This window comes from Somniosus microcephalus, chromosome 11 (genome assembly GCF_052327205.1).
Source record: "Somniosus microcephalus isolate GS21.2 chromosome 11, FLI_Smic_1.0, whole genome shotgun sequence".
NCBI lineage: Eukaryota > Metazoa > Chordata > Chondrichthyes > Squaliformes > Somniosidae > Somniosus > Somniosus microcephalus.
This window is the reverse complement of record NC_140997.1, coordinates 68,262,896-68,288,442: the sequence shown is the minus strand read 5'-3', so window position 1 is coordinate 68,288,442 and position 25,547 is coordinate 68,262,896. Positions and strand designations below refer to the sequence as shown.

Sequence of the window (25,547 nt, the reverse complement as noted above, 5' to 3'; positions counted from 1 at the left end):
TTTAACCACACTTTTTTTAGGCGGCCACAATTGCCATTGGAAACAGCCGGCTGTCTCATGAATACGTTCAAATTGGCATCCTATGATGTCATTGGGATCCAGGCGTGTTTTTAACTTGTAAAATTGGATTTCCCGCCCGGTGCCCAACCCGCTAAATAAAACCTAGAGGGAATATTTTTGGAAAGCCACTGGAAGCAGTATTCAAAGGAACACTCTGGTGCAGGCACTCGAATCATATTTGCCCTGAATAAGCACTCGAAGATTATAATGGGTGGCATTCTTTTTGGCTGGAGGAAGAGGAGGAGGAAAAAGAGCACCAGCAGCCTCAACAACCTAGCCTGTTAGAAGACAGCAGGCTGCTCGTAGAAGGCCATATCCAGCCCACAGAGTCTATAAGCCAAGGGTCACTCATGGATATCTCTAAAGGAGCAGTGCATAAGACGGCCACACTTCTCCAATTAGGCTATTGCTGATCTCTACAGCCCCCTGCAACAAGACCTGCTGGGCTGGTGGGAAATGCTTTGTCCGTCATCTGAGTTTATTTTCCTTCCTCTGCAGAAATATTTCTGCTTTCCTCGGTACCACCCCTGATGGCATGCATTGTGTGGGATAACATTTATGTCCTTCCACTTTGTGATAGGATCCGATAGAATTTTGATTTATTTGGAAATGATGATTGTGTTACCAGAATTTGCAAGTCATTTCAGAATTGCTATTTATTTTACACGCTCTGAGTGACAATATTTAAGTAACGGTCTATTTATGGGTTAATCATTTCCAAAAAGGAACATGACATTTCCAATCTTTGAAGTCTGCACCCTTCTGCACAGTCATTTCTAAAACAAACCTTTAACATAAAGAAATGTTGTAATCTGGGTTTATTACCACTCGTAACTATTTTTACAGCATAACTTAAATACAAAACTTTATAAGCCTTTGTTTTTAAATGTTATTTATTTTAGGCTAGGCGGCAGGCTTTGCAAGAAGAAATTGATCGAGTATCTGGTAAAACTGGTGCTTCAGAGACAAAAGCTTCCCCAGAAATCAAGCCATCAGTAAGTAAAGACTATTTTTATGGCTAGCATTTATGCTTAGTAGAAGAAATCCTCATGGAAACCAGTATGGATGGGTATTAATACAAGAAGTTATGGTTAGCTGTGAAATCCTATTTTATGGTCCAACTTTAGGTTAAGAAACCGATTCAAGGAGCTTTCAAAACCTACTTGGGTTCTGCAGCTATGGTTTTGAAGGTTTATGGTAAATCTTTCTCATTGCCTGGCATTTCTTATTTGTACTAATGAATCTCCTTTTATTTTGTTGCTCATAGTAAGTCAGAGGAAAGGCTGATCTACAAGGACAAGAGCAATATACCATTTAATGCACAATATATTATTCTGCTACTAAAGTGTAGAGCTGTGTGTGTGTTGTAATTGCTGTGTATCCTTGAAGTCATTGGTCAGGTTATTTACAGGTCAAGCTGTCTTTCTGTGGGGTTTTTTAAGTATCTTAAGTTATAATTGTTAAATAAACTAGCAGATTAGAAAATGTTCATGAGTTCAAGGTGTAGATCAGAAACAGCCAATATTAAGTCACTGACTTTTCCACACTTTTTTTTAAAAAGACCAATAAATTGATGATAGTGTTTGCCATGGTCAGCTGATGAATGCAAGGTTTTTTTTATTAACAAGTTGGCGACCGCATTGAGAGATATGGTGGGGGGGGTGGGATTCAACTTCCTCCAAAACAGGCACAAAGTCAGCAAAGTAGCCATGCCACCCATCTGAAAATGGTTTGGGCCTCATTTGAATGCTGCCCATGAGCTGTGGGTGTCAGACAGACAGCTCATCAGTCGTGGGAGTCTGGGAAATCATATGGCTCCCACAGATACTGTTGGAGCAGCTGTGGCAGTGTTGGAGCAGCTGTGGCAGTTATACAGGCCAAATCCCTTGCAACTCCTCCTGGAAGCACAAAAATTGAGCAGACGCCAGAGGTCCCTTTGAGGACCACTGTTCAGGCCGTACACCTTCGGCACAAATGGCTGGAGTGTTCATGCTGTGCGCTCTGCAGATTTGTACACGAAAATTGCAAACAGGGTCCTACAATTGGCGTGGGACCCCAATTTGCATATTTAAGGAGCCTTGTACTCACCAATTTACAGACTTGCCTGACAATTACATTTGGCAATCCTGGACATCAGTGGCGCAGTCAAGGTGCCTTCCTCCCCCTCCCCTCGCACCCCCCACCCCCATCCACTAATTTTCAACTGCTGGGCGTTTGTTTCTCAGGCGGGAAACAGGCGGCCGGCAATTGAAAAGCTACAGAGCCAGATGATGCCCAGAGTCTTTAACTACATTTTGCAGTTGACAACAAAATTAAATGGAAATATCATCATAGCTATTTACAATGATAAAAAATGTAACACAGTACGGCTTGAGAACAGGAAGTGCACATCTTTCACAAGATTTTTAACATGTAGATATTTTTACATCTGCGATTAACGTGTTGGCATCTGGGTGAAATTGATCAAAATCCAGTCTGTTTGTAGTTCACTGCCCATTTGTAGAATACTAGCTGGGTGGGGCCCGGCGTTGCCAGGGCCATTTCGGGCCGCGCGGTTTATGGCCGGGCGCTGCCGCTCCCCCGCTCTGTGTCACTGTTTCCCTCCCTGAACACCTCTGTCCCCCCGCCCCTCTGTCCCCCCCGCCCCTCTGTCCCCCCGCCCCTCTGTCCCCCCGCCCCTCTGTCCCCCCGCCCCTCTGTCCCCCCGCCCCTCTGTCCCCCCCCCCTCTCTCTCTCCCTGCCCCTGTCTGTCCCCTCTCTCTGTCCCTCCGTCTCTCTCCCTCTACCCCTCTCCTCTCCCTCCCTACGGCTGGGTGCTGCCGGGTCCCGCGCTCTGTGTCACTCTTTCCCTCCCTGCACACCCCCCCCCCCCCCCGTCTCCCTGCCCCCCCCGTCTCCCTGCCCCCCCCCCCCCGTCTCCCTGCCCCCCCCCCGTCTCCCTGCCTCCCCCCCCGTCTCCCCTGCCTCCCCCCCCGTCTCCCTGCCCCCCCCCCCGTCTCCCTGCCCCCCCCCCGTCTCCCTGCCCCCCCCCCCGTCTCCCTGCCCCCCCCCCCGTCTCCCTGCCACCCCCCCCCCCGTCTCCCTGCCCCCCCCCCGTCTCCCTGCCCCCCCCCCCGTCTCCCTGCCCCCCCCCGTCTCCCTGCCCCCCCCGTCTCCCTGCCCCCCCCCGTCTCCCTGCCCCCCCCGTCTCCCTGCCCCCCCCGTCTCCCTGCCCCCCCCGTCTCCCTGCCCCCCCCCCGTCTCCCTGCCCCCCCCCGTCTCCCTGCCCCCCCCCGTCTCCCTGCCCCCCCCCGTCTCCCTGCCCCCCCCCGTCTCCCTGCCCCCCCCCCGTCTCCCTGCCCCCCCCGTCTCCCTGCCCCCCCCCGTCTCCCTGCCCCCCCCCGTCTCCCTGCCCCCCCCCGTCTCCCTGCCCCCCCCCCGTCTCCCTGCCCCCCCCCCGTCTCCCTGCCCCCCCCCCGTCTCCCTGCCCCCCCCCCGTCTCCCTGCCCCCCCCCCGTCTCCCTGCCCCCCCCCCGTCTCCCTGCCCCCCCCCCGTCTCCCTGCCCCCCCCCCGTCTCCCTGCCCCCCCCGTCTCCCTGCCCCCCCCGTCTCCCTGCCCCCCCCGTCTCCCTGCCCCCCCCGTCTCCCTGCCCCCCGCCGTCTCCCTGCCCCCCCCCGTCTCCCTGCCCCCCCCCGTCTCCCTGCCCCCCCCCGTCTCCCTGCCCCCCCCCCGTCTCCCTGCCCCCCCCCGTCTCCCTGCCCCCCCCGTCTCCCTGCCCCCCCCGTCTCCCTGCCCCCCCCGTCTCCCTGCCCCCCCCCGTCTCCCTGCCCCCCCCCCGTCTCCCTGCCCCCCCCGTCTCCCTGCCCCCCCCGTCTCCCTGCCCCCCCCCGTCTCCCTGCCCCCCCCCGTCTCCCTGCCCCCCCCCCGTCTCCCTGCCCCCCCCCGTCTCCCTGCCCCCCCCCCGTCTCCCCTGCCCCCCCCCGTCTCCCTGCCCCCCCCCCGTCTCCCTGCCCCCCCCCCCGTCTCCCTGCCCCCCCCCCCGTCTCCCTGCCCCCCCCCCGTCTCCCTGCCCCCCCCCCCGTCTCCCTGCCCCCCCCCGTCTCCCTGCCCCCCCCCGTCTCCCTGCCCCCCCCGTCTCCCCTGCCCCCCCCGTCTCCCTGCCCCCCCCGTCTCCCTGCCCCCCCCCGTCTCCCTGCCCCCCGTCCTCCCCGTCTCCCTGCCCCCCCCGTCTCCCTGCCCCCCCCGTCTCCCTGCCCCCCCCCGTCTCCCTGCCCCCCCCGTCTCCCTGCCCCCCCCGTCTCCCTGCCCCCCCCGTCTCCCTGCCCCCCCCGTCTCCCTGCCCCCCCCGTCTCCCTGCCCCCCCCGTCTCCCTGCCCCCCCCGTCTCCCTGCCCCCCCCGTCTCCCTGCCCCCCCCGTCTCCCTGCCCCCCCCGTCTCCCTGCCCCCCCCGTCTCCTGCCCCCCCGTCTCCCTGCCCCCCCCCGTCTCCCTGCCCCCCCCCGTCTCCCTGCCCCCCCCCCGTCTCCCTGCCCCCCGCTCCCCCCCCCCGTCTCCCTGCCCCCCCCCGTCTCCCTGCCCCCCCCCGTCTCCCTGCCCCCCCCCGTCTCCCTGCCCCCCCCCCGTCTCCCTGCCCCCCCCGTCTCCCTGCCCCCCCCGTCTCCCTGCCCCCCCCCGTCTCCCTGCCCCCCCCGTCTCCTGCCCCCCCCGTCTCCCTGCCCCCCCCGTCCTGCCCCCCCCGTCTCCCTGCCCCCCCCCGTCTCCCTGCCCCCCCCCGTCTCCCTGCCCCCCCCGTCTCCCTGCCCCCCCCCCGTCTCCCTGCCCCCCCCCGTCTCCCTGCCCCCCCCCCCGTCTCCCTGCCCCCCCCCCGTCTCCCTGCCCCCCCCCCCCGTCTCCCTGCCCCCCCCGTCTCCCTGCCCCCCCCGTCTCCCTGCCCCCCCCCCGTCTCCCTGCCCCCCCCCCGTCTCCCTGCCCCCCCCCCGTCTCCCTGCCCCCCCCCGTCTCCCTGCCCCCCCCGTCTCCCTGCCCCCCCCCGTCTCCCTGCCCCCCCCCGTCTCCCTGCCCCCCCCCCGTCTCCCTGCCCCCCCCCGTCTCCCTGCCCCCCCCCCCGTCTCCCTGCCCCCCCCCCGTCTCCCTGCCCCCCCCCGTCTCCCTGCCCCCCCCGTCTCCCTGCCCCCCCCCCCCGTCTCCCTGCCCCCCCCCCCCCGTCTCCCTGCCCCCCCCCCCCCCCGTCTCCCTGCCCCCCCCCCCCCGGTCTCCCTGCCCCTCCCCCCCCCCCCCCCCCCCGGCTCTCCCTGCCCCTCCCCCCCCCCCCCCCCCCCGGTCTCCCTGCCCCTCCCCCCCCCCCCCCCCCCCCCCGGTCTCCCTGCCGCTCCCCCCCCCCCCCCCGGTCTCCCTGCCCCTCCCCCCCCCCCCCCGGTCTCCCTGCCCCTCCCCCCCCCCCCCCCCGGTCTCCCTGCCCCTCCCCCCCCCCCCCCGGTCTCCCTGCCCCTCCCCCCCCCCCCCCCCCCCCCCCGGTCTCCCTGCCCCTCCCCCCCCCCCCCCCCCCCCGGTCTCCCTGCCGCTCCCCCCCCCCCGGTCTCCCTGCCCCTCCCCCCCCCCCCGGTCTCCCTGCCCCTCCCCCTCCCCCTCCCCCCCCCCCCCCCCCCCGGTCTCCCTGCCCCCCCCCCGTCTCCCCTTTCTCTCTCTCTCTCTCTCCCTCTCCTCTCCCTCCCTCCCCGTCTTTTGGCACCCGGGGAAGGGCTTTGAAAATTGAGCCCGGCCGCAGGTGGCACAGTTTACGGCCAGCCGCTGACGCTCCCCCGCCCGCTCTGTGTCTCGGGCCGAGCGGTTGTGAGGCCCGGCCTGAGTGACTCCAACTCGCCTCCCGCTCCCAGAGCCGCAATGTGGGGGTTTGTTTGGCTGGTGCTGTCACTGTGGGGATGAAAAAAATGGCAGCGAAGTTTTGGGAGGCTGCAGGATTAGGCCCGCCCACAGACGGCGGATTGGTCAACCATCAGGTCACTGAACTGTAGGATTGGTCAACCATCTCGTCACTCAACACTAATGAGCGGTAGGATTGGTCAATCGCTAATGAGCGGATTTTTGAAGGTTTTTTGTATAGTGTCCGAACAGAAACAGTTTGGCTAAAAATATGATCATAGCACTTCATTCCTTTTGCATTTCAACTTGGGGGCCATTGCTTATGTTTTTGATCAAGATAAAAATCACTTGATCACTTGTATTGGGTTCTTCAACAAGGCAGAATGCCCTTTACCCTCTGAGTGCAGCATGTGCTAAGGTCCTGGCCTCCAGCTGTTCCAGATCCATCCCATATCTCCCCTCTGAGCAGGGCTATGGTGTTGAGGCTAGGGAAATGAAAGGAAAAAAGATTGGTATGTTGGTCTTCATAGCGAGAGGATTCGAGTACAGGAGCAAGGATGTCTTGCTGCAGTTGTACAGGGCCTTGGTGAGACCACACCTTGAGTATTGTGTGCAGTTTTGGTCACCTTATCTGAGGAAGGATGTTCTTGCCATGGAGGGAGTGCAGCGAAGATTCACCAGACTGATACCTGGGATGGCAGGAATGACGTATGAAGAGGGATTGGGTCGATTGGGCTTGTATTCGCTAGAGTTTAGAAGAATGAGAGGGGATCTCATTGAAAATTATAAAATTCTAACAGGACTAGATGCAGGAAGGATGTTCCCGATGGCGGGGGAGTTCAGAACCAGGGGTCTAAGGATAAGGGGTAAGCCATTTAGGACTGAGATGAGGAGGAATTTCTTCACCCAGAGAGTGGTGAACCTGTGGAATTCTCTACCACAGAAGGCAGTAGAGGCCAGTTCATTAAATATATTCAAGAAGGAGTTAGATATATTTCTTAAGGCTAAAGGGATCAAGGGATATGGGGAGAAAGCAGGGACAGGGTACTGAATTTGGATGATCAGCCATGATCTCATTAAATGGCGGAACAGGCTCGAGGGGCCGAATGGCCTACTCCTACTTCTATCTTCTATGTTTCTAAAAAGATCTACAGACACCAAGAGATACAAACTGTACAACAGATATTAACTGGAGGCTCGGGGGTGGGGGGGGGTGGCGCGGGGGGAGAGCTGTCTTGCGACCAGGAAACCCAGAGGAACGGGTTTCCCTCTGGCCCTACCAAATTTAACGGCAGGTCTTGATTAACATTTTTTGTCTCCGTTTCCCGGCCGCAGCCAGTCAGATTACGAGACTGACTGTCTGTCAGACGGGAAGGCCTGTGCCGTGCCACCAGACCACAGCCGGGGAAGAAGAGCGTGAATGGGGGGCAGAGAGAGGAAACGGAAAGGCTGGGGGTGGGGGAAGATCGAAAGGGTTGGGCCAGTCAGAGATCGTGGCTTTGGTTGGTGTTCCATCGCTGTGGGGCTGTGGGTGAGCAGGTAAGCTGGATCCTGCAGCTAAGTGGAGAGGCACTTGCCTGCTGGATTCAGCAGTCCTCGCCTCCCTTTAGCTGCCAAGTTTCCCGAGGAGACCCACAGAAATGGTCCCCGGCTGGGTAAGTGAAGAAGGAGGGGTTTGTGGTGGGGGGCTCGGGGCAGGGGGCGTCCCAAGGTTTCCTTGCAGGGCCTGGTGGAGAGTTCCTGCTCCTGCTGGCCCACAAGGACTCCATATACAAATTATTTTTCCAAACCTACCATGGCCTCTTCTGGCTGCTCCATGGACTTCCACCATAGTTGAATACTGTAGTTGGGGTTGGCCCCATGCGGGTCTTCCAAATGCTTAAGTTTTAAAAGCTGCTGCAGTACCATGACATCATCGGGCCGCGATTTTATTAGGCTCTCGCCTGCCTGCAATGGGAGCTCCGCCAACTTCAAAGTCGTGGAAGATAAATTGTTGCAGACGGGAACAGTGTGACCACAGTGGATTTGGATGATGTTAACCTCTCCTACTCACTTCTTGCTGGGCAAGGGGGGGTGGGGGGAGTAAATCGACCCCAATATGTACCTCACAGCCATCATCTTCAACTAAGCCTTTCCAACATCTACAAGGCACAAGTCAGGAGTGTGATGGAATTTTCTCCACTTGCCTGGATGAGTGCAGCTCCAACAACACTCGAGAAGCTCGACACCATCCAGGACAAAGCAGCCTGCTTGATTGGCACCCCATCCACCACCTTAAACATTCACTTCCTTCACCACCAGCATACCGTGGCTGCAGTGTGTACCATCTACAAGATGCAGTGCAGCAACTCGCCAAGGCTTCATCGGCAGCACCTCCCAAACCCGCAACTTCTACGACCTAGAAGGACAAGGGCAGCAGACGCATGGGAACACCACTACCTCCAAATTCCCCTCCAAGTCACACACCATCCTGACTTGGAAGTATAACGCCGATCCTTCATTGTCGCTGAGTCAAAATCCTGGAACTCCCTCCCTAACAGCACTGTGAGAGTACCCTCACCACATGGACTGCAGCGGTTCAAGAAGGCGGCTCGCTCACCACCACCTTCTCAAGGGCAACTTGGGATGGGCAATAAATGCTGGCCTTGCCAGCGTCACCAACATCCCATAAATTAATTTTTTTTAATCTAATGCTGTATTTTCTCTCACTGGGATAGATTTTCCTGTTCCTGTGCATATTGGATCACTTTGGTTCAGCGCCTATAGAAAGAATTGAGGTGGGGAATCGCTCACCTGTAAGGGAGCTTTTCTGATTTTCCATCCATTAATTTCTTGTACTAGACAAAACTCAGAGCGAGATGGAACTGATTGAACGTCAGAATAATGCCTTGGGCAGTTGCAGCAATTTGCCTTTATTCAGCCTTGTGCTTCCTTGTACAAGGTACCTGTATCATTTGAAGAGGGAGCCATTGAAGTTCAGAAAAATGGTTCACTATCCAACCTGAGAAGGTAACTACAGCAGATCGAACATTGTTACGCCATCTTTTCTGACTACCCCCATTCAGTTTTAATTGAAGCTCATCTGGACTTTCTCTTTGGCAGAAAGCACCATAATTCCCCACAAATCTAAACCTTGCTCCCTTAGCCATACCTTGGTATCTCTTATCCTTTCCTGCTTATGCATATGACACCAGTAGTATTTGAGAGAATGCTATCACATTGTTCCTTGACCTTTCACCCTAGCTGCTAAAAATTACTTTGAAGGACTTTTGGATTACGTTTGCATATGTCATTGGTTTCAGTGTGGATTAGAGTGACTGGTTCCTCACTCTCTCCCCTTAATATCATCCACCCAGGTGATATGATCTGTCACCTGGTGGCTCTTATGGTTATGTCTGCATATCTTCCTGCCTACCCATCGAAAGATTGAATTTCCCAAAACCATGCCTGATTTTTTCTTTCTGGTATAGAAAATTGCAGCACAGATGGAGACCATAGAAAATTGCAGCACAGATGGAGACCATTCGGCCCATCGTGCCTGTGCTGGCTTTTGAAAGAGCAGTCATGCTTAGTCGCGTAACCCTGTCAGTTCCTCACCCTCGAGTGCCCATCCAACTCCCCTTTAAAATTATTGATGGAATCAGCTTTCACCACCTTTTCAGAGCGTCCCAGATCCCAACAACTCTCTGCGTGAAAAAAATTCTCTTCATCTCCCCTCTAGATCTTTTGCCGATGATTTTGAATCTATGACCTCTGGTTATTGACCCACTCACCCGAGGGAATAGTTTTTCTCTATCTACTCTATCAAAACCTCTCATCATCTTGAAAACCTCTATTAGGTCACCTCTTAACATTCTCTGTTCCAAGGAGAACAGCCCTAACTTTTCCAACCTCTCCTCATAACTGAAGTCCCTCATTCCTGGTAACATCCTGGTAAACCTCCTCTGCATCTAAGGCCTTTACATCTTCCCTGAAGTGTGGTTCCCAGAATTGTCCTCAATACACCAGCTGAGGCCTAACCAGTGATTTATAAAGTTCTAGCATGATCTCTTGGTGATTATATTCTATTCCTCTATTTATAAACCCAATTAACCCAAATGCTTTTTTGACCATCTTATCAACTTGCCCGGCCACCTTTTGTGTATGTGGACATCAAGGTCTCTCTGCTCATCTACACTTTTCAAAATCGTGCCATTTATAGTATACTGTCTTTCCATATTAATCCTCCCGAAGTGCATCATTTCACACTTCTCCACCTGTCATGCTTAGGAACACAGGAACAGGAGTAGGCCATTCAGCCCCTTGAGCCTGATGAGCCTGATCTGCGATCTAACTCCATATATCTGCCTTTGGTCCATGTCCCTTAATGCCTCTGGTTAACAAAAAACTATCAATCTCTGATTTAAAATTGACAATTGATCTAGCACTAATTGCTGTTGGTGGAAAAGAGTTCCAAACTTCTACCACCCTTTGTGTGTAAAAGTGTTTCCTAATTTCACTCCTGAAAGGTCTGGCTTGAATTTTTAGACTATGCCCCTAGTCTTAGAATCTCCAACCAGCAGAAATAGTTTCTCTCTATCTACCCTATCTGTTCCCCTTAATATCCTGAAAACTTCGATCAGATCACCGCTTAATATAGAAAACATAGAAGTTAGGGGCAGGAGTAGGCCATTTGGCCCCTCGAGCCTGCTCCGCCATTCAATGAGATCATGGCTGATCATCCAAATTCAGTACCCTGTCCCTGCCTTCTCCCCATATCCCTTAATCCCTTTAGCCTTAAGAAATATATCTAACTCCTTCTTGAATATATTTAATGAATTGACCTCCACCGCCCTCTGTGGCAGAGAATTCCACAGGTTTACCACTCTCTGGGTGAAGAAATTCCTCCTCATCTCTGTCCTAAATGGCTTACCCCTTATCCTTAGACTGTGACCCCTGGTTCTGGACTCCCCGGCCATTGGGAACATCCTTCCTGCATTTAGTCTGTCTAGTCCTGTTAGAATTTTATAAGTTTCAATGAGATCCCCTCTCATTCTTCTAAATTCCAGCGAGTATAAGCCCAATCAACCCAATATCTCCTCATACGTAATTCCTGCCATCCCAGGTATCAGTCTGGTGAATCTTTGCTGCACTCCCTCCATGGCAAGAACATCCTTCCTCAGATAAGGCGACCAAAACTGCACACAATACTCAAGATGTGGTCTCAAGGCCCTGTACAACTGCAGCAAGACATCCTTGTTCCAGTACTCGAACCCTCTTGCTACGAAGGCCAACATACCATTTGCCTTCTTAACCGCCTGCTGCACCTGCATGCTTACCTTCATCGACTGGTGCACAAGGACACCCAGGTCTCGTTGCACTTCCCCCTTCTCCCAATCTATTGCCATTCAGATAATCTGCCTTCCTGTTTTTTACACCAAAGTGGATAACCTCGCATTTATCCATGTTATATTGCATCTGCCATGCTTCTGCCCAATCACCCAACCTGTCCAAATCATACTGGAGTTTCTCGGCATCCTCCTCACAGCATACATGCCCACCCAGCTTTGTGTCGTCTGCAAACTTGGAGATATTACATCTAGTTCCCTCGCCTAGATCATTTATATATATATTGTGAATAGCTGGGGTCCTAGGACCGATCCCTGCGGTACCCCACTAGTCACTGCCTGCCACTCGGAAAAGGAGCCGTTTATTCCAACTCTTTGCTTCCTGTCTGCCAACTAGTTCTCTATCCAAGTCAGTACCTTGCCCCCAATCCCATGTGCCTTAACTTTACACGCTAATCTCTTATGTGGGACCTTATCGAAAGCCTACTGAAAGTCCAAATACACCACATCCACTGGTTCTCCCTTATCTATTCTACCAGTTACATCCTCAAAAAAATTCCAGTAGATTAGTCAAGCACGATTTACCTTTTGTAAATCCATGTTGACTTTGTCCGATCCTGTCACTGTTTTCCAAGTGCTCTGCTATGACATCTTTTATAATGGACTCTAGCATTTTCCCCACTACCGATGTCAGGCTTACCGGTCTATAATTCCCCGTTTTCTCTCTACCACCTTTTTTGAATAGTGGGGTAACATTAACATTAGCTACCCTCCAATCCATGGGAACTGTTCATGAGTCTATCAAATTTTAGAAGATGACCAGCAATGCATCTACTATTTCTAGGGCCACTTCCTTAAGGATGTAGATTATCAGACCCTGGGGATTTATCGGCCTTCAATCCCATCAATTTCCCTAATACCATTTCCCTACAAATACTGATTTCTTTCAGTTCCTCCCTCTCATTAGACACTATGTTCCCCGACATCTCTGGGAGGTTATTTGTGTCCTCCTTTGTGAAGACAGAACCAATGTATGTATTTAATTGGTCTGCCATTTCTTTGTTCCCCATTATAAATTACCCTGATTCTGACTGCAAGGGACCTACACTTGACTTCACCAATCTTTTTCTCTTCACATATCTATAAAAGCTTTTACAGTCAGTTTTTATGTTCCCTGCAAGCTTACTCTCATTCTATTTTCCCCCTCTTAATTAATCCCTTTGTCCTCCTTTGCTGAATCCTAAACTGCTCCCAATCCTCAGGTTTACTGCTTTTTCTGGCCAATTTATATGTTATCTCCTTGGATCTTATGCTATCCCTAATTTCCCTTGTTCGCCACGGTTGAGTCACCTTTTCTGTTTTATTTTTATGCCACACAGGGATGAGCAAATTCTGTAGTTCATCCATGCGATCTTTGAATGTTTGCCATTGCCTATCCACCATCAACCCTTTGAGTAACATTCCCCAATCAATCCTACCCAACTCGCGCTTCATACCATCGTAGTTTCCTTTATTTAAATTCAGGACCCTAGTCTCTGAGTCAACTACTTCACTCTCCATCTTAATGAAGAATTCTATCATATTATGATTGCTCTGACCCAAGGGGCCTTGCACAACAAGATTGCTAATTAATCCTTTCTCATTACATAATACCCAGTCTAAGATGGCCTGATCTCTAGTTGGTTCCTCAACATATTGGTCCAGGAAACCATCCCGTATACACTCCAGGAATTCCTCCTCCATGGTATTGTTACTAATTTGGTTAGCCCAATCTATATGTAGATTGAAGTCACCCATGATAACTGCTGTGTCCTTATTGCACGCGTCTCTAATTTCCCATTTAATGCCATCCCCAACCTCTGCATTACTGTTTGGAGGTCTGTATACCACTCCCACTAACGTTTTCTGCCCCTTGGTATTTCTCAGTTCTACCCATACAGATTCCACATCATCAGAGCTAATATCCTTCCTTTCAATTGTGTTAATCCCCTCTTTAACCAGCAATGCTACCCCACCTCCTTTTCCTTTTTGCCTATCTTTCCTGAATATTGAATACCCCTGGATGTTGAGTTCCCAGCCTTGGTCACCCTGGAACCATGTTTCCGTAATCCCAATCATATCATATCCGTTTACCTCTATTTGCGCAGCTAATTCATCCACCTTATTACGAATGCTCCTCGCATTAAGACACGAGGCCTTCAGGCTTGTTTTTTTTAACACTCTTACACCTTTTAGAATAATTATTTACTGTGGCCATGTTTGATTTAAACTCTTGATTTCTCTGACTGCCACCTTTGTTTTTCTCCTTCCTGTCTTTTGCTTCTATCCTTGTTTCCCTTTCCTCTGTCTCCCTGCTCAGGTTCCCAACCCCCTGCCATTTTAGTTTAAACCCTCCCCCAGAGCACTAGCAAACACTCCCCCTAGGACATCGGTCCCGGTCCTGCCCAGGTGCAAACCGTCTGGTTTGTACTGGTCCCACCTCCCCTAGAACCGGTTCCAATGTCCCAGGAATTTGAATCCCTCCCCTTGCACCATTCCTCTAGCCACGTATTCACCTGAAATATCCTTCGATTTCTACTCTGACTAGCATGTGGCACTGGTAGCAATGCTGAGATTACTATCTTTGAGGTCCTATTTTTTAATTTACCTCCTAACTCCCTATATTCAGCTTTTAGGACCTCATCCTGTTTTTTACCTATATGCACCACGACAACTGGCTGTTCACCCTCCCCTTCCAAAATGTTCTGCAGCCGTTCTGCGACATCCTTGACCCTTGCACCAGGGAGGCAACATACCATCCTGGAGTCACGTTTGCAGCCACAGAAACGCCTATCTATTCCCCTTACAATAGAATCCTATATTACTATAGCTCTCCCACTCTTTTTCCTCCCGTCCTGTGCAGCAGAACCACCCACGGTGCCAGGAAGTTGACTGCTGCTGCTTTCCCCTGATAAGCCATCCTCCCCAACAATATCCAAAGCCACCTGCCTGCGCCTACTACTCTGCCTGGTGGTCACCCATTCTCTTCCTGCCTGTGCAGCCTTTACCTGCCTTCACTTGGAAAGCAGTGACCGGATCGGACAAAGTCAACATGGATTTACAAAAGGTAAATCGTGCTTGACTAATCTACTCGAATTTTTTGAGGATGTAACTGGTAAAATAGATAAGGGAGAACCAGTGGATGTGATGTATTTGGACTTTCAGAAGGCTTTCGATAAGGTCCCGCATAAGAGATTAGCGTGCAAAATTAAAGCACATGGGATTGGGGGCAATGTATTGACTTGGATAGAGAACTGGTTGGCGGATAGAAAGCAAAGAGTTGGAATAAACGAGTCGTTTTCCGAGTGGCAGGCAGTGACTAGTGGGGTACCGCAAGGATCGGTCCTAGGACCCCAGCTGTTCACAATATATATTAATGATCTGGACGAGGGAATTGGATGTAATATCTCCAAATTTGCAGACGACACAAAACTGGGTGGGCATGTATGCTGTGAGGAGGATGTTGTGAAACTCCAGTACGATTTGGACAGGTTGGGTGATTGGGCAGAAACATGGCAAAAGCACTATAATGTGGATAAATGTGAGGTTATCCACTTTGGTGGCAAAAACAGGAAGGCAGATTATTATTTGAATGGCAATAGATTGGGAGAAGGGGAAATGCAAAGAGACCTGGGTGTTCTTGTGCACCAGTCGCTGAAGGTAAGCATGCAGGTGCAGCAGGCGGTTAAGAATGCAAATGGTATGTTGGCCTTCGTAGCAAGAGGATTCGAGTACAGGAAGAAGGATGTCTTGCTGCAATTGTACAGGGCCTTGGTGAGACCGCACCTTGAGTATTGTGTGCAGTTTTGGTCGCCTTATCTGAGGAAGGATGTTCTTGCCATGGAAGGAGTGCAGCGAAGATCCACCAGGCTGATACCTGGGATGGCAGGAATGACGTATGAGGAGAGATTGTGTCAACTGGGCTTATACTCACTGGAGTTTAGAAGATTGAGCGGGGATCTCATCGAAACCTATAAAATTCTGTCAGGCCTGGACAGACTAGATGCAGGAAGGATGTTTCCGATGGCCGGGGAGTCCAGAACCAGGGGTCATAGTCTAAGGATAAGGGGTAAGCCATTTAGGACTGAGGAGGAGGAATTTCTTCACCCGGAGAGTGGTGAACCTGTGGAATTCTCTGCCACAGAGGGCGGTGGAGACCAGTTCATTAAATATATTCAAGAAGGAGTTGGATATATTTCTTAAGGCTAAAGGGATCAAGGGATATGGGGAGAAGGCAGGGACAGGGTACTGAATTTGGATGATCAGCCATGATCTCATTGAATGGCAGAGCAGGCTCGAGGGGCCAAATGGCCTACTCCTGCTCCTATCTTCTATGTTTCTATGCGGTGTGACCAACTCCCTAAACATGTTATCCACAACATCCTCAGCATCGCGAATGCTCCAGTAACCTTCTAAATTCTATGAAATACAACCCTAATTTGTGTCATTTCTCCTCGTAACTTAACCCTTGAAGTCCGGGTATCATTCTGGTAAACCTACGCTGCACTCCCTCCAAGGCCAATATATCCTTCCTAAGGTGTGGTGCCCAGAACTGCACACAGTACTCCAGGTGTGGTCTAACCAGGGTTTTGTACAGCTGCAGCATAACTTCTACCCCCTTGTATTCTAGTCCTCTAGATATAAAGGCCAGCATTCTATTAGCCTTTTTGATTATTTTTTGTACCTATTCATGACATTTTAATGATCTATGTACCTGAACCCCCAGGTTTGGACATCCACTGTTTTTAGCTTTTTACCTTTAAGAAAGTACCCTTTGCTATCCTTTTTAGGTCCAAAGTGGATGACCTCGCATTTGCTTACATTGAAATCCATTTGCCACAGTTTTGTCCATTCATTTAATCTATCAGTATCCCTTTGTAATTTTATGCTTTCATCTACACTGCCTACAACGCCCACCTATCTTTGTGTCATCGGCAAATTTGGATATATGACTTTGTATGTCATCATCTAAGTCATTAATAAATATTATGAATAGTTGAGGCCCCAACACAGATCCCTGCAGGAAACCACAAGTCACACCCTGCCAAATGGAGTACCTGCCCATTATTCCTACTCTCTGCCGCTCAGCCAATTTCCTAACTAGGTCAATAATTTGCCCTCAATCCGTGGGCTTCTACCTTGGATAACAGTCTCTTATGTGGGACTTTATCAAATGCCTTCTGGAAGTCCAAATAAATAACATCCATAGACATTCCCCTGTCCACTACTTTAGTTACCTCTTCAAAAAATTCAAGCAGGTTTGTCAGGCATGACCTACCTTTCACAAATCCATGCTGGCTCTCTCTGATCAACTGAACATTTTAAAGATGTTCAGTCACCCTATCCTTAATTATAGACTCTAGCAATTTACCCACAGCAGATGTTAGGCTAACTGGTCTATAATCCCCTGGTTTCCCTCTCTCGCCATACTTTAAAAAAAAACAGTGACATGCACAATTTTCCAATCTAAAGGGATGGTTCCTGAATCTAGAGAACTTTGGAAGATTATAGTTAGGACATCTGCAATGTGCTCACCTACTTCCTTTAAAGCCCTGGAATGGAAACCATCTGGCCCTGGGGATTTGTCACTCTTTAGTGCCATTATTTTCTTTATTACTGTTATTTGACCTATGTTAATTTTATTGAGTCCCTGTCCCCGATTCAGTATTAGTTTCTTTGGGATTTCCGGCATGCTATCCTCCTCTTCTACTGATGCAAAGTAATTATTCAACATGTCCGCCATTTCCCCATTGTCATTGACAATATCACCACTTTCAGTTTTTAAGGGGCCAACTTTCTCCTGACCACCCTCTTTTTCCTAATGTAACTATGTGGTAAACCACTGTTTGTATTCCACTGTGTACATGCCTCGGCTGACTCCTCCCACGAATCCAGGTATAAAGGTGACTGCTCCACAGCCCCTTTGTATTCTGGACCGGCCGACCACTCGAGGCACACCTTCATTCTCTTGTTAATAAAAGCCTGTTAATTACTCGCTTAATCTCAGTCTTTTGAGTTATTGATAGCGCATCAATTTTATTAACAAGATTTTTATAATGGAGAAGATCCTCACACCAGCATGCCTGGACTTAGATCATCGGGAGGCGGACTCATCCACCAAGTTTACTCACTGGCTTAGGTGTTTCGAAAAATTCCTGACCGCCTCCGCTGCAATCAAATCGGACGAGGACAAACTGGATGTCCTGACCTCCAAAGTGAACCACCGAGTGTACTCGGTCATCCAGGACGCGACCTCGTATGCGGATGCTATCAAGCTCCTCAAGGACCAGTACACGCGCCCAGTGAACGAGGTGTACGCTAGGCACCTCCTGGGGAGTCGTAAACAACAACCTGGGGAATCGACCGAGGAATACCTTCAGGCACTGTGTGCTTGGCCGGGCCTGTGGTTGTAAGGATGTAAAGGCCGCCGTGTACACAGAGGAACTTATCCGGGACGCTTTTGTAGCGGGCCCAGGTCCAATTACACCCGACAGCGACTGCTGGAGCAGAGTGACCTCGATCTCAACAAGGCCTCTGAACTCGCACTAACATTAGATGCAGCCTACCGGGGCATGGATGCCTACTCCTCTGCACCGTGGACGCCGCGGGGAACGACAGCCTGGGACACGGTAGGACCGTCTCATAGCGCCGTGCCATCCCAGCAACGGCCCAACTACCGCAGCAGTGTCCCAAGGCCAGACAGCAGTGCCCCAAGGCCAGAAATGCTACTTCTGTGGCCAGGCCAAACACCCCAGAGCGCGCTGCCCGGCGAAAAATGCGATCTGCTCGGGCTGCGGGAAGAAGGGACACTACGCCAGCGTCTGCAGGGCCGCGTGTGGGCCGTGCGGGCCGCCATCTTGGGCCTCCCCAGCCATGTGCGAACCACCGGAACGGCAGCCATTTTGGACGCCTCCAGCCACATGGGGATCATGGACGCCGCCATCTTGGACGACAGCCGGGACGCAGCAGGCCCCCAACACCGCCTCATCTGATACCCGCAGCGACACACCGATCCTACGCTGGCCTCCGTTACACTGGACCAAGCGAGACCGCACCAGCTGGCCAGTTCCACAATGGACATTAAGGTAAATGGTCATGAAACAATCTGCCTTTTTGACTCTGGGAGCACGGAGAGCTTCATCCACCCCGACACGGTGCGGCGTTGCTCTCTCCCAGTCCTGCCTGCGCACCAGCGGATTTCTATGGCCTCCGAGTCCCAGTCGGCGGACATTGGCGGCTACTGCGTGGTGACACTCGTAGTAGACGGGACTGTGTACGATAATTTTAAACTTCTGGTCCTGCCCGACCTCTGCGCTGCCGTTCTACTGGGGTTAGATTTTCAGTGCCACCTTAAAAGTGTTACGATGGCGTACGGTGGACCCCTCCCCCCACTCACAGTCCGCAGCCAGCAGCTTCCAAATTGCCCGCCGCGCACCAGGTGCAACCTCTCCACACTCAGAGTCACCCCCCCCCCCCCCCCCACTGTTTGCTAACCTCACCCCCGACTGTAAGCCCATCGCCACAAAGAGCAGGCGATACAGTGCCGGGGACAGGGTTTTCATTAAAACCAAAGTGGAGCGGCTCCTGAAGGAAGGGATTATTGAGGGCAGCACCAGCCCCTGGCGAGCCCAGGTTGTGGTCGTTAAGACCGGCGAGAAGCAGCGCCTGGTCATCGACTACAGCCAGACAATAAATCGCTACATAATGTCAAAGGAGTGGAGAAAGTTGCAGAAGTCTGCAAACTGCTGTCAACATTTGTGTGTGCATGTGATGAGCTTGCAGTTAGTGAAGAGGCAGAAGGAAGGCTGCTGCTTTGGTTGTTCGGCAAAGAACTGCTAAGTTGTGAAAGGGAGCTGCTGGGCAAGTCAACGGTCTGGTTCAAGCTGGACAAGCTAGCAGAATGTTGTGATACTGTAGGCAGCAGTGAAGCAGTGGTCACACCAGTGGATAATGAACTCACACTTGCTAAAGATTGTGACTCAGCTGATTTCACTGTGGGACATACTGTCGTTTCAAGTGCCTGTTGTGTCCCAAGGCCATTGTAGCCATTCTGTGAAGAAGCTTCCTTTTGAGCTGCACCCAGGGAGTTCTGATAAGGTATTCCATGCACTGAATTCTGATCAAAGGTTGAAGTCACTGGAGTGCTCTGAGCAGTTGTCGTTAAACTGGAAGAGCTGATGACAGATGGATTTGTTGATTCTTGAACTGTACTGGATATCGACAAAAACGGTGACATCGAATCACTTACAGAACTTGAGAACAAGTGGTTTTGAGTCTGGTTGATGGTCTCTTTGCTTCCTGTTCCAAATTCAGTCAGCGAAGGTTCTGACCCAAACTCCAAGGCTCCAAACTGGACATTCAATCCAGAGACATCAGTTGATCCTGGCATTTCAACAGCAGATGCAGGAATTTTAGAAGTTGGCGGTATCTTCCGCTTTTGGGTTTTAAGTTGTTTTTGCAGTGACTGAGTGAGGTTTGCCTGTTGGGGTGCTTCACACGAGTTGGTTTCTGTTACAGTACCAGTTGAGGGTTTTTGAAGCAATGTTGCTAGATCAGTGCTTGGTCCTGGAGTGATTTGGTTGTCCATTCTTACAATAGTGGAGGCTGTAAAGACCTTTGTTTCTGTAAGATCTTCATTCCAGTCTTCAGTAACCCAGTCCTCCATGGAATTCCTCCAAGCATCCGTTCCATCATTTTGACTCGACTCCCACATTTCAGACGTTGCCCCAAAACCATCATTTGTTGTAGAATCTGTGTAGTCTGCGGGGTTGAAGGTTCTGTACAGTTGAGACACACCCATGCCTTGTGCTGAAAACCTTCCTGCTCCCCTACCTCTGCTACGCCCACTAAAGCCTCGGCCACGTCCACGCCTGCCTCGTTCTGAGTGTCTATCACTTGGACCAATATCCACTCCATTTTCCTCAACTCGGTATTCCCTGCCACGACTTCCTCTTCCTCGTCTAGAGGAGCTCCCGCGACCCCGACTTACTTCTTTATCTCCACGCTTCTCTCGGTTTTCCTTATTTTCTAAGAGGCCATCTTTCCCTGTTCCAAGACTCTTTTTACCTACAGTCTCCCATGAGGTCGTGTCTGAATTTCCTTCTAGTAGTGCATTGATGGCTCTGTTCACGTCACCGTTACAGTCATGAAGTGCAACTATGCTTTCATCTGGGTTCTTTCCTGTGACTTCCATCAGTTGCTTGACTTTCTCTTCAAAATCTGCATCATTCTTATCATATATCATTTGGGCAAGTCGAATCTGCTCTGCTGTGGCCTGTACTGGTTTCTGTATCTGTGCATGTGTTTGAATTTGTGTCTTGTCTCGAGTTCCCCGAGATCGGTCATTGCCCACCGAAGTCATCATATACAGTATATACAAAATACACAGAGTCATCGGCCCCGACCCCGACCGGATGCGTCCCCTTATGGAACTCCCACTGCCCCACTGCCTCAAGGCCCTGAAGAGGTGCCTAGGGTTTTTCTCTTATTACGCCCAGTGGGTCCCCTACTATGCGGACAAGGCCCGTCCGCTGATCAAGTCCACCTCTTTTCCCGTGACGGCAGAGGCCCGCTTAGCCTTCCACCATATCAAGGAAGACATTGCCAAAGCCACCATGCACGCAGTGGACGAATCCATCCCCTTCCAGGTGGAAAGCGATGCGTCTGACTTTGCCCTGGCCGATACCCTCAATCAGGCGGGGAGACCCGTGGCCTTCTTTTCATGAACCCTCCAGGGCCCGGAGACCAGACACTCCGCTGTTGAGAAGGAGGCCCAGGCTATTGTGGAGGCTGTGCGTCATTGGAGGCACTACCTGGCCGGAAAACGATTTACCCTGCTCACTGACCAGCGTTCAGTTGCTTTCATGTTTAACAACAAGCAGAGGGGCAAAATCAAAAACGACAAGATCTTGAGGTGGAGAATCGAACTTTCCACCTACAATTACGAGATCTTGTACCGGCCCGGGAAGCTCAATGAATCCCCGGATGCTCTATCGCGTGGCACCTGCACCAGCGCGCAGATCGATAGACTGCGGGCCCTCCACAATGACCTCTGCCACCCGGGGGTCACCAGGTTCTTCCACTTCATCAAGGCCCGCAACCTGCCTTACTCCATTGAGGAGGTCAGGACCATGACCAGGAACTGCCAAGTCTGCGCTGAGTGCAAACCGCACTTTTATAGACCAGACAGGGCTCACCTGATAAAAGCCACTCGCCTCTTCGAGCGCCTGAGCGTTGGTTTTAAAGGGCCTCTCCCCTCCTCCGACCGCAATGTGTACTTCCTCAATATTATTGATGAGTACTCCCGTTCGCCATCCCCTGCCCGGACATGACCAGTGCCACGGTCATTAAATGTCTGAACGACCTCTTCACCCTGTTCGGTTTCCCCAGCTATATCCATAGCGACCGGGGCTCATCGTTTATGAGCGACGAACTCCGTCAGTACCTGCTCGCTAGGGGTATTGCCACAAGCAGGACCACCAGTTACAACCCCCGGGGGAACGGACAGGTGGAAAGAGAGAATGCGACAGTTTGGAAGGCCGCCCTGCTAGCCTTAAAGTCTAGGGGCCTTCCGACCTCCCGCTGGCAGGATGTGCTCCCTGATGCGCTCCACTCTATTCGGTCACTGCTCTGCACTGCCACTAACGCCACCCCTCACGAGAAAATGTTTGTCTTCCCAAGGAAGTCCACATCGGGGACATCGCTACCGCCATGGCTGACGTCCCCAGGGCCGGTCCTACTGAGAAGACACGTGAGGACCCATAAAACGGACCCCCTGGTTGAGAGGGTCGACCTCCTCCACGCCAACCCCCAGTATGCTTACATTGCGTACCCGGACGGGCGGGAGGACACAGTCTCCATAAGAGACCTCGCACCCTCGGGGGCCGCAGTAACCCACTACCCCCCCCCCCCCCCCCCCCCCCCCAAACGATCCGAGATCCAGCCCCAGCAGACGGCAGGCCTGGGCCCCGTGACCCGCTCGACATCTACGAGGACTACACACCAGTGCCCCAGCCTACGCGGGACTCGACGCCGGAAGCTTCACTACCCCTGCCGTCGCCACGTCGATCACAGCGGCAGACAAGACCTCCGGAGAGACTCCAATACACTAACTTTTAATACAATTCACCCCGCCGGACTCAATTTTAAACAAGGGGTGAATGTGGTAAACCACTGTTTGTATTCCACTGCGTACATGCCTGTAAATGCCTCGGCTGACTCCTCCCACAAATCCAGGTATAAAGGTGACTGCTCCACAGCCCCTTTGTATTCTGGACCGGTCGACCACTCGAGGCACACCTTCATTCTCTTGTTAATAAAAGCCTGTTAATTACTCGCTTAATCTTAGTCTTTTGAGTTATTGATAGCGCATCAAACTATAAAAATTCTTCGTATTGATTTTGATAGCCCTTACTATCTGTTTTGTGACCCTTTGCTGTTCTTTGTATCTTTCCCATTCGTCAGGATCTGCCCATTTCACCATCCTGTCTGTCATCCTGAAGTCTATAACTATCCTCATCACGATCTACTGCTTTACCAAGTTTTGTATCGTCTGCAAACTTTATAATGCTGCCCCCTACACCCGAGTCTAGGTCGTTTATAAAAACTGAAGAGTAATGGACCCAAAACTGACCCTTGAGGAACACCACTGCAAACCACCTCCCAGTCTGAAAAACATCCATCCACCTTTGCTTCCTGTCACTGAGCCAATTTTGTATCGATACCGCCACTTTCCCCTTAATTCCATGGTCTTACCGCATCAAAAAATTCAGTCAAGTTAGTCAGACATGATATTTCTTTGGGAAATCCATGTTGGCTCTCCTTGATTAACCCATGCCTTTCCATATGCAAGCTTATTTCGTCCCTGATAATGGTTTCCAATAACTTTCCCACTACCGATGTTGGGCTGACTAGCCTCTAGTTTCCTGGTTTATCCCTCTCCCCTTTCTAGGTTTGTGGTATGACATTAGCAACCCTCTGGCATTACTCCCGTATCAAATGAGGATTGAAAGATTGTGACCAATGCCTCTGCTATTTTTACCTTTTGCTGCTTTCAACAATCTCCGGTGCATTCCATCTGGATCAGGTGACTTACCAACTTTCAGTAATGCTAATCTTTTTAGTACGTCTTCTCACTACAGGAAACTCTTTTTTTATCCGGCACCAACGGGACAGACGTGGTGCCGGTTCATCAAAAATTCCGGATAACCGAGAGCTATAGTAAAAGATACGGAGAGCTGATAGCTCCGTATAAAGCAACAAACCCTGTTGCTTAGCAACAGGTGCAGAACAATGGCCACAAGTTCCAAGCGTCTCTGTAGCTTAGCAACAGCTGCAGCCACACCCGATTGCACAGCAACAGATCGAGGAAGGCAAGTAATATGAAGTAAAACTTACCTGAACCTACTCCTGAATTTTGCCGGTTAACCAAGATTTCCGGTTATTTAGGTGCCGGTAAATCGAGAGTTTCCTGTTCATAACTTCCCTCTCTTTTAGTGTAACCTTCACATCATCTGCTTCCTTTGTGAAGACAGATTCAAAGTGCTCATTTAATACTTTAGCCACGTCCTCTGCCTAAACATGAAGATTTCCCTTTGGGTCCTTAATAGGCCCAACTTTTTCCCTAGCTAACCGCTTTCACTTTGTTTATAAAACTGTTTTAGGGTTCAATTTAATGTTGCCTGCTAATTTTTTCTTGTAACCTCTCTTTGCCTCCCGTATTAACTTTTTCCATTCCCTCCTGTACTTTCCATAATCTTCTTGGTTTTTTTTATTCGTTTATGGGATGTGGGTGTCGCTGGCAAGGCCAGCATTTATTGCCCATCCCTAATTGCCCTTGAGAAGGTGGTGGTGAGCCGCCGCCTTGAACCGCTGCAGTCCGTGTGGTGAAGGTACTCCCACAGTGTTGTTAGGGAGAGAGTTCCAGGATTTTGACCCAGTGACGATGAAGGATCGGTGATATACTTCTAAGTCAGGATGGTGTGTGAGTTGGAGGGGAACTTGGAGGTGGTGGTGTTCCCATGCGCCTGCTGCCCTTGTCCTTCTAGGTGGAAGAGGTCGAGGGTTTGGGAGGTGCTGCCGAAGAAGCCCTGGCGAGTTGCTGCAGTGCATCTTGTAGATGGTACACACTGCAGCCACGGTATGCCGGTGGTGGAGGGAGTGAATGTTTAAGGTGGCGGATGGGGTACCAATCAAGCGGGCTGCTTTGTCCTGGATGGTGTCAAGCTTCTTGAGTGTTGTTGGAGCTGCACTGATCCAGGCAAGTGGAGAGTATTCCATCACACTCCTTACTTGTGCCTTGTAGATGGTGGAAAGGCTTTGGGGAGTCGGAAGATAAGACACTCGCCACAGAATACCTAGCCTCTGACCTGCTCTTGTTGCCACAGTATTTATGTAGCTGGTCCAGTTAAGTTTCTGGTCAATGGTGATGCCCAGGATGTTGATGGTGAGGGATTCGGTGATGGTAATGCCGTTGAATGTCAAGGGGCGGTGGTTAGACTCTCGCTTTTTGGAGATAGTCATTGCCTTTCACTTGTGTGGCGCAAATGTTACCCACCACTTATCAGCCCAAGCCTGAACATCGTCCAGTTCTTGTTGCATATGGGCATGGACTGCTTCATTATCTGAGGAGTTGTGAATGGCACTGACTCTTGCTCCTGACATTTGTCATAAGCCTCCTTTTTCAGTTATATTTTAACTTTTATTTCCTTTGTCATCCAGGGTGCATTAGCTTTGGATGCTCTACCTTTTCCCTTCGATGGAATATGTCTAGTTTGTACCTGAACTATCTCTTTCCTGAAAGCCCTCCATTGCTCCGTTACTGCTTTACCCTGCTTTTCCAATCTACCTGTGCTAGGTCCCTTCTTAAATCACTGAAATTAGCTCTTCCCCAGTTGAGCATTTTTACCTCTGATATTTTCTGGTCTCTTTCCATAATTATTCTAAACCGAATTGTGTTGTGGTCACTGTTAGCTAGGTGATCTCCTACTGTAACACCCTCCACTAGCCCTACTTCATTTCCCAGAACCAGATCCAACACTGCTTCCTTCCTTGTTGGCCTGGAGACATATTGATCCGGAAAATTTTCCTGTACACGTATCGGAAATTCCTCTCCTTCGCTACCCTTAGCACTGTTTTTTCCCTGTCTATATTAAGTATTCCTCCCCTCCCAGTGGCTACTGAAAAACCCTTGGGACCAGAAGTTTGGGTGCGCCCATTTCTGGGGGTGCAGGATATGGTGAGGCCCGAGGCTCCCCGGTGCGGCGATTGAGAACCCACCAGCGG

The 25,547-nt window shown here is 51.5% G+C and overlaps 1 protein-coding gene and 1 pseudogene across 1 annotated transcript in view; one reads left to right on the top strand and one right to left on the bottom strand.

Moving 5' to 3' along the window:
- Nucleotides 1-25,547, top strand: part of knop1 (lysine-rich nucleolar protein 1) — a 47,153-nt gene that overhangs the window by 15,269 nt on the left and 6,337 nt on the right. The window contains 1 exon segment of the mRNA XM_086000845.1: nucleotides 963-1,055. Coding sequence (XP_085856971.1) covers nucleotides 963-1,055 — 93 coding nt within the window.
- Nucleotides 18,934-20,640, bottom strand: LOC147110653 (ubiquitin-associated protein 2 pseudogene; annotated as a pseudogene).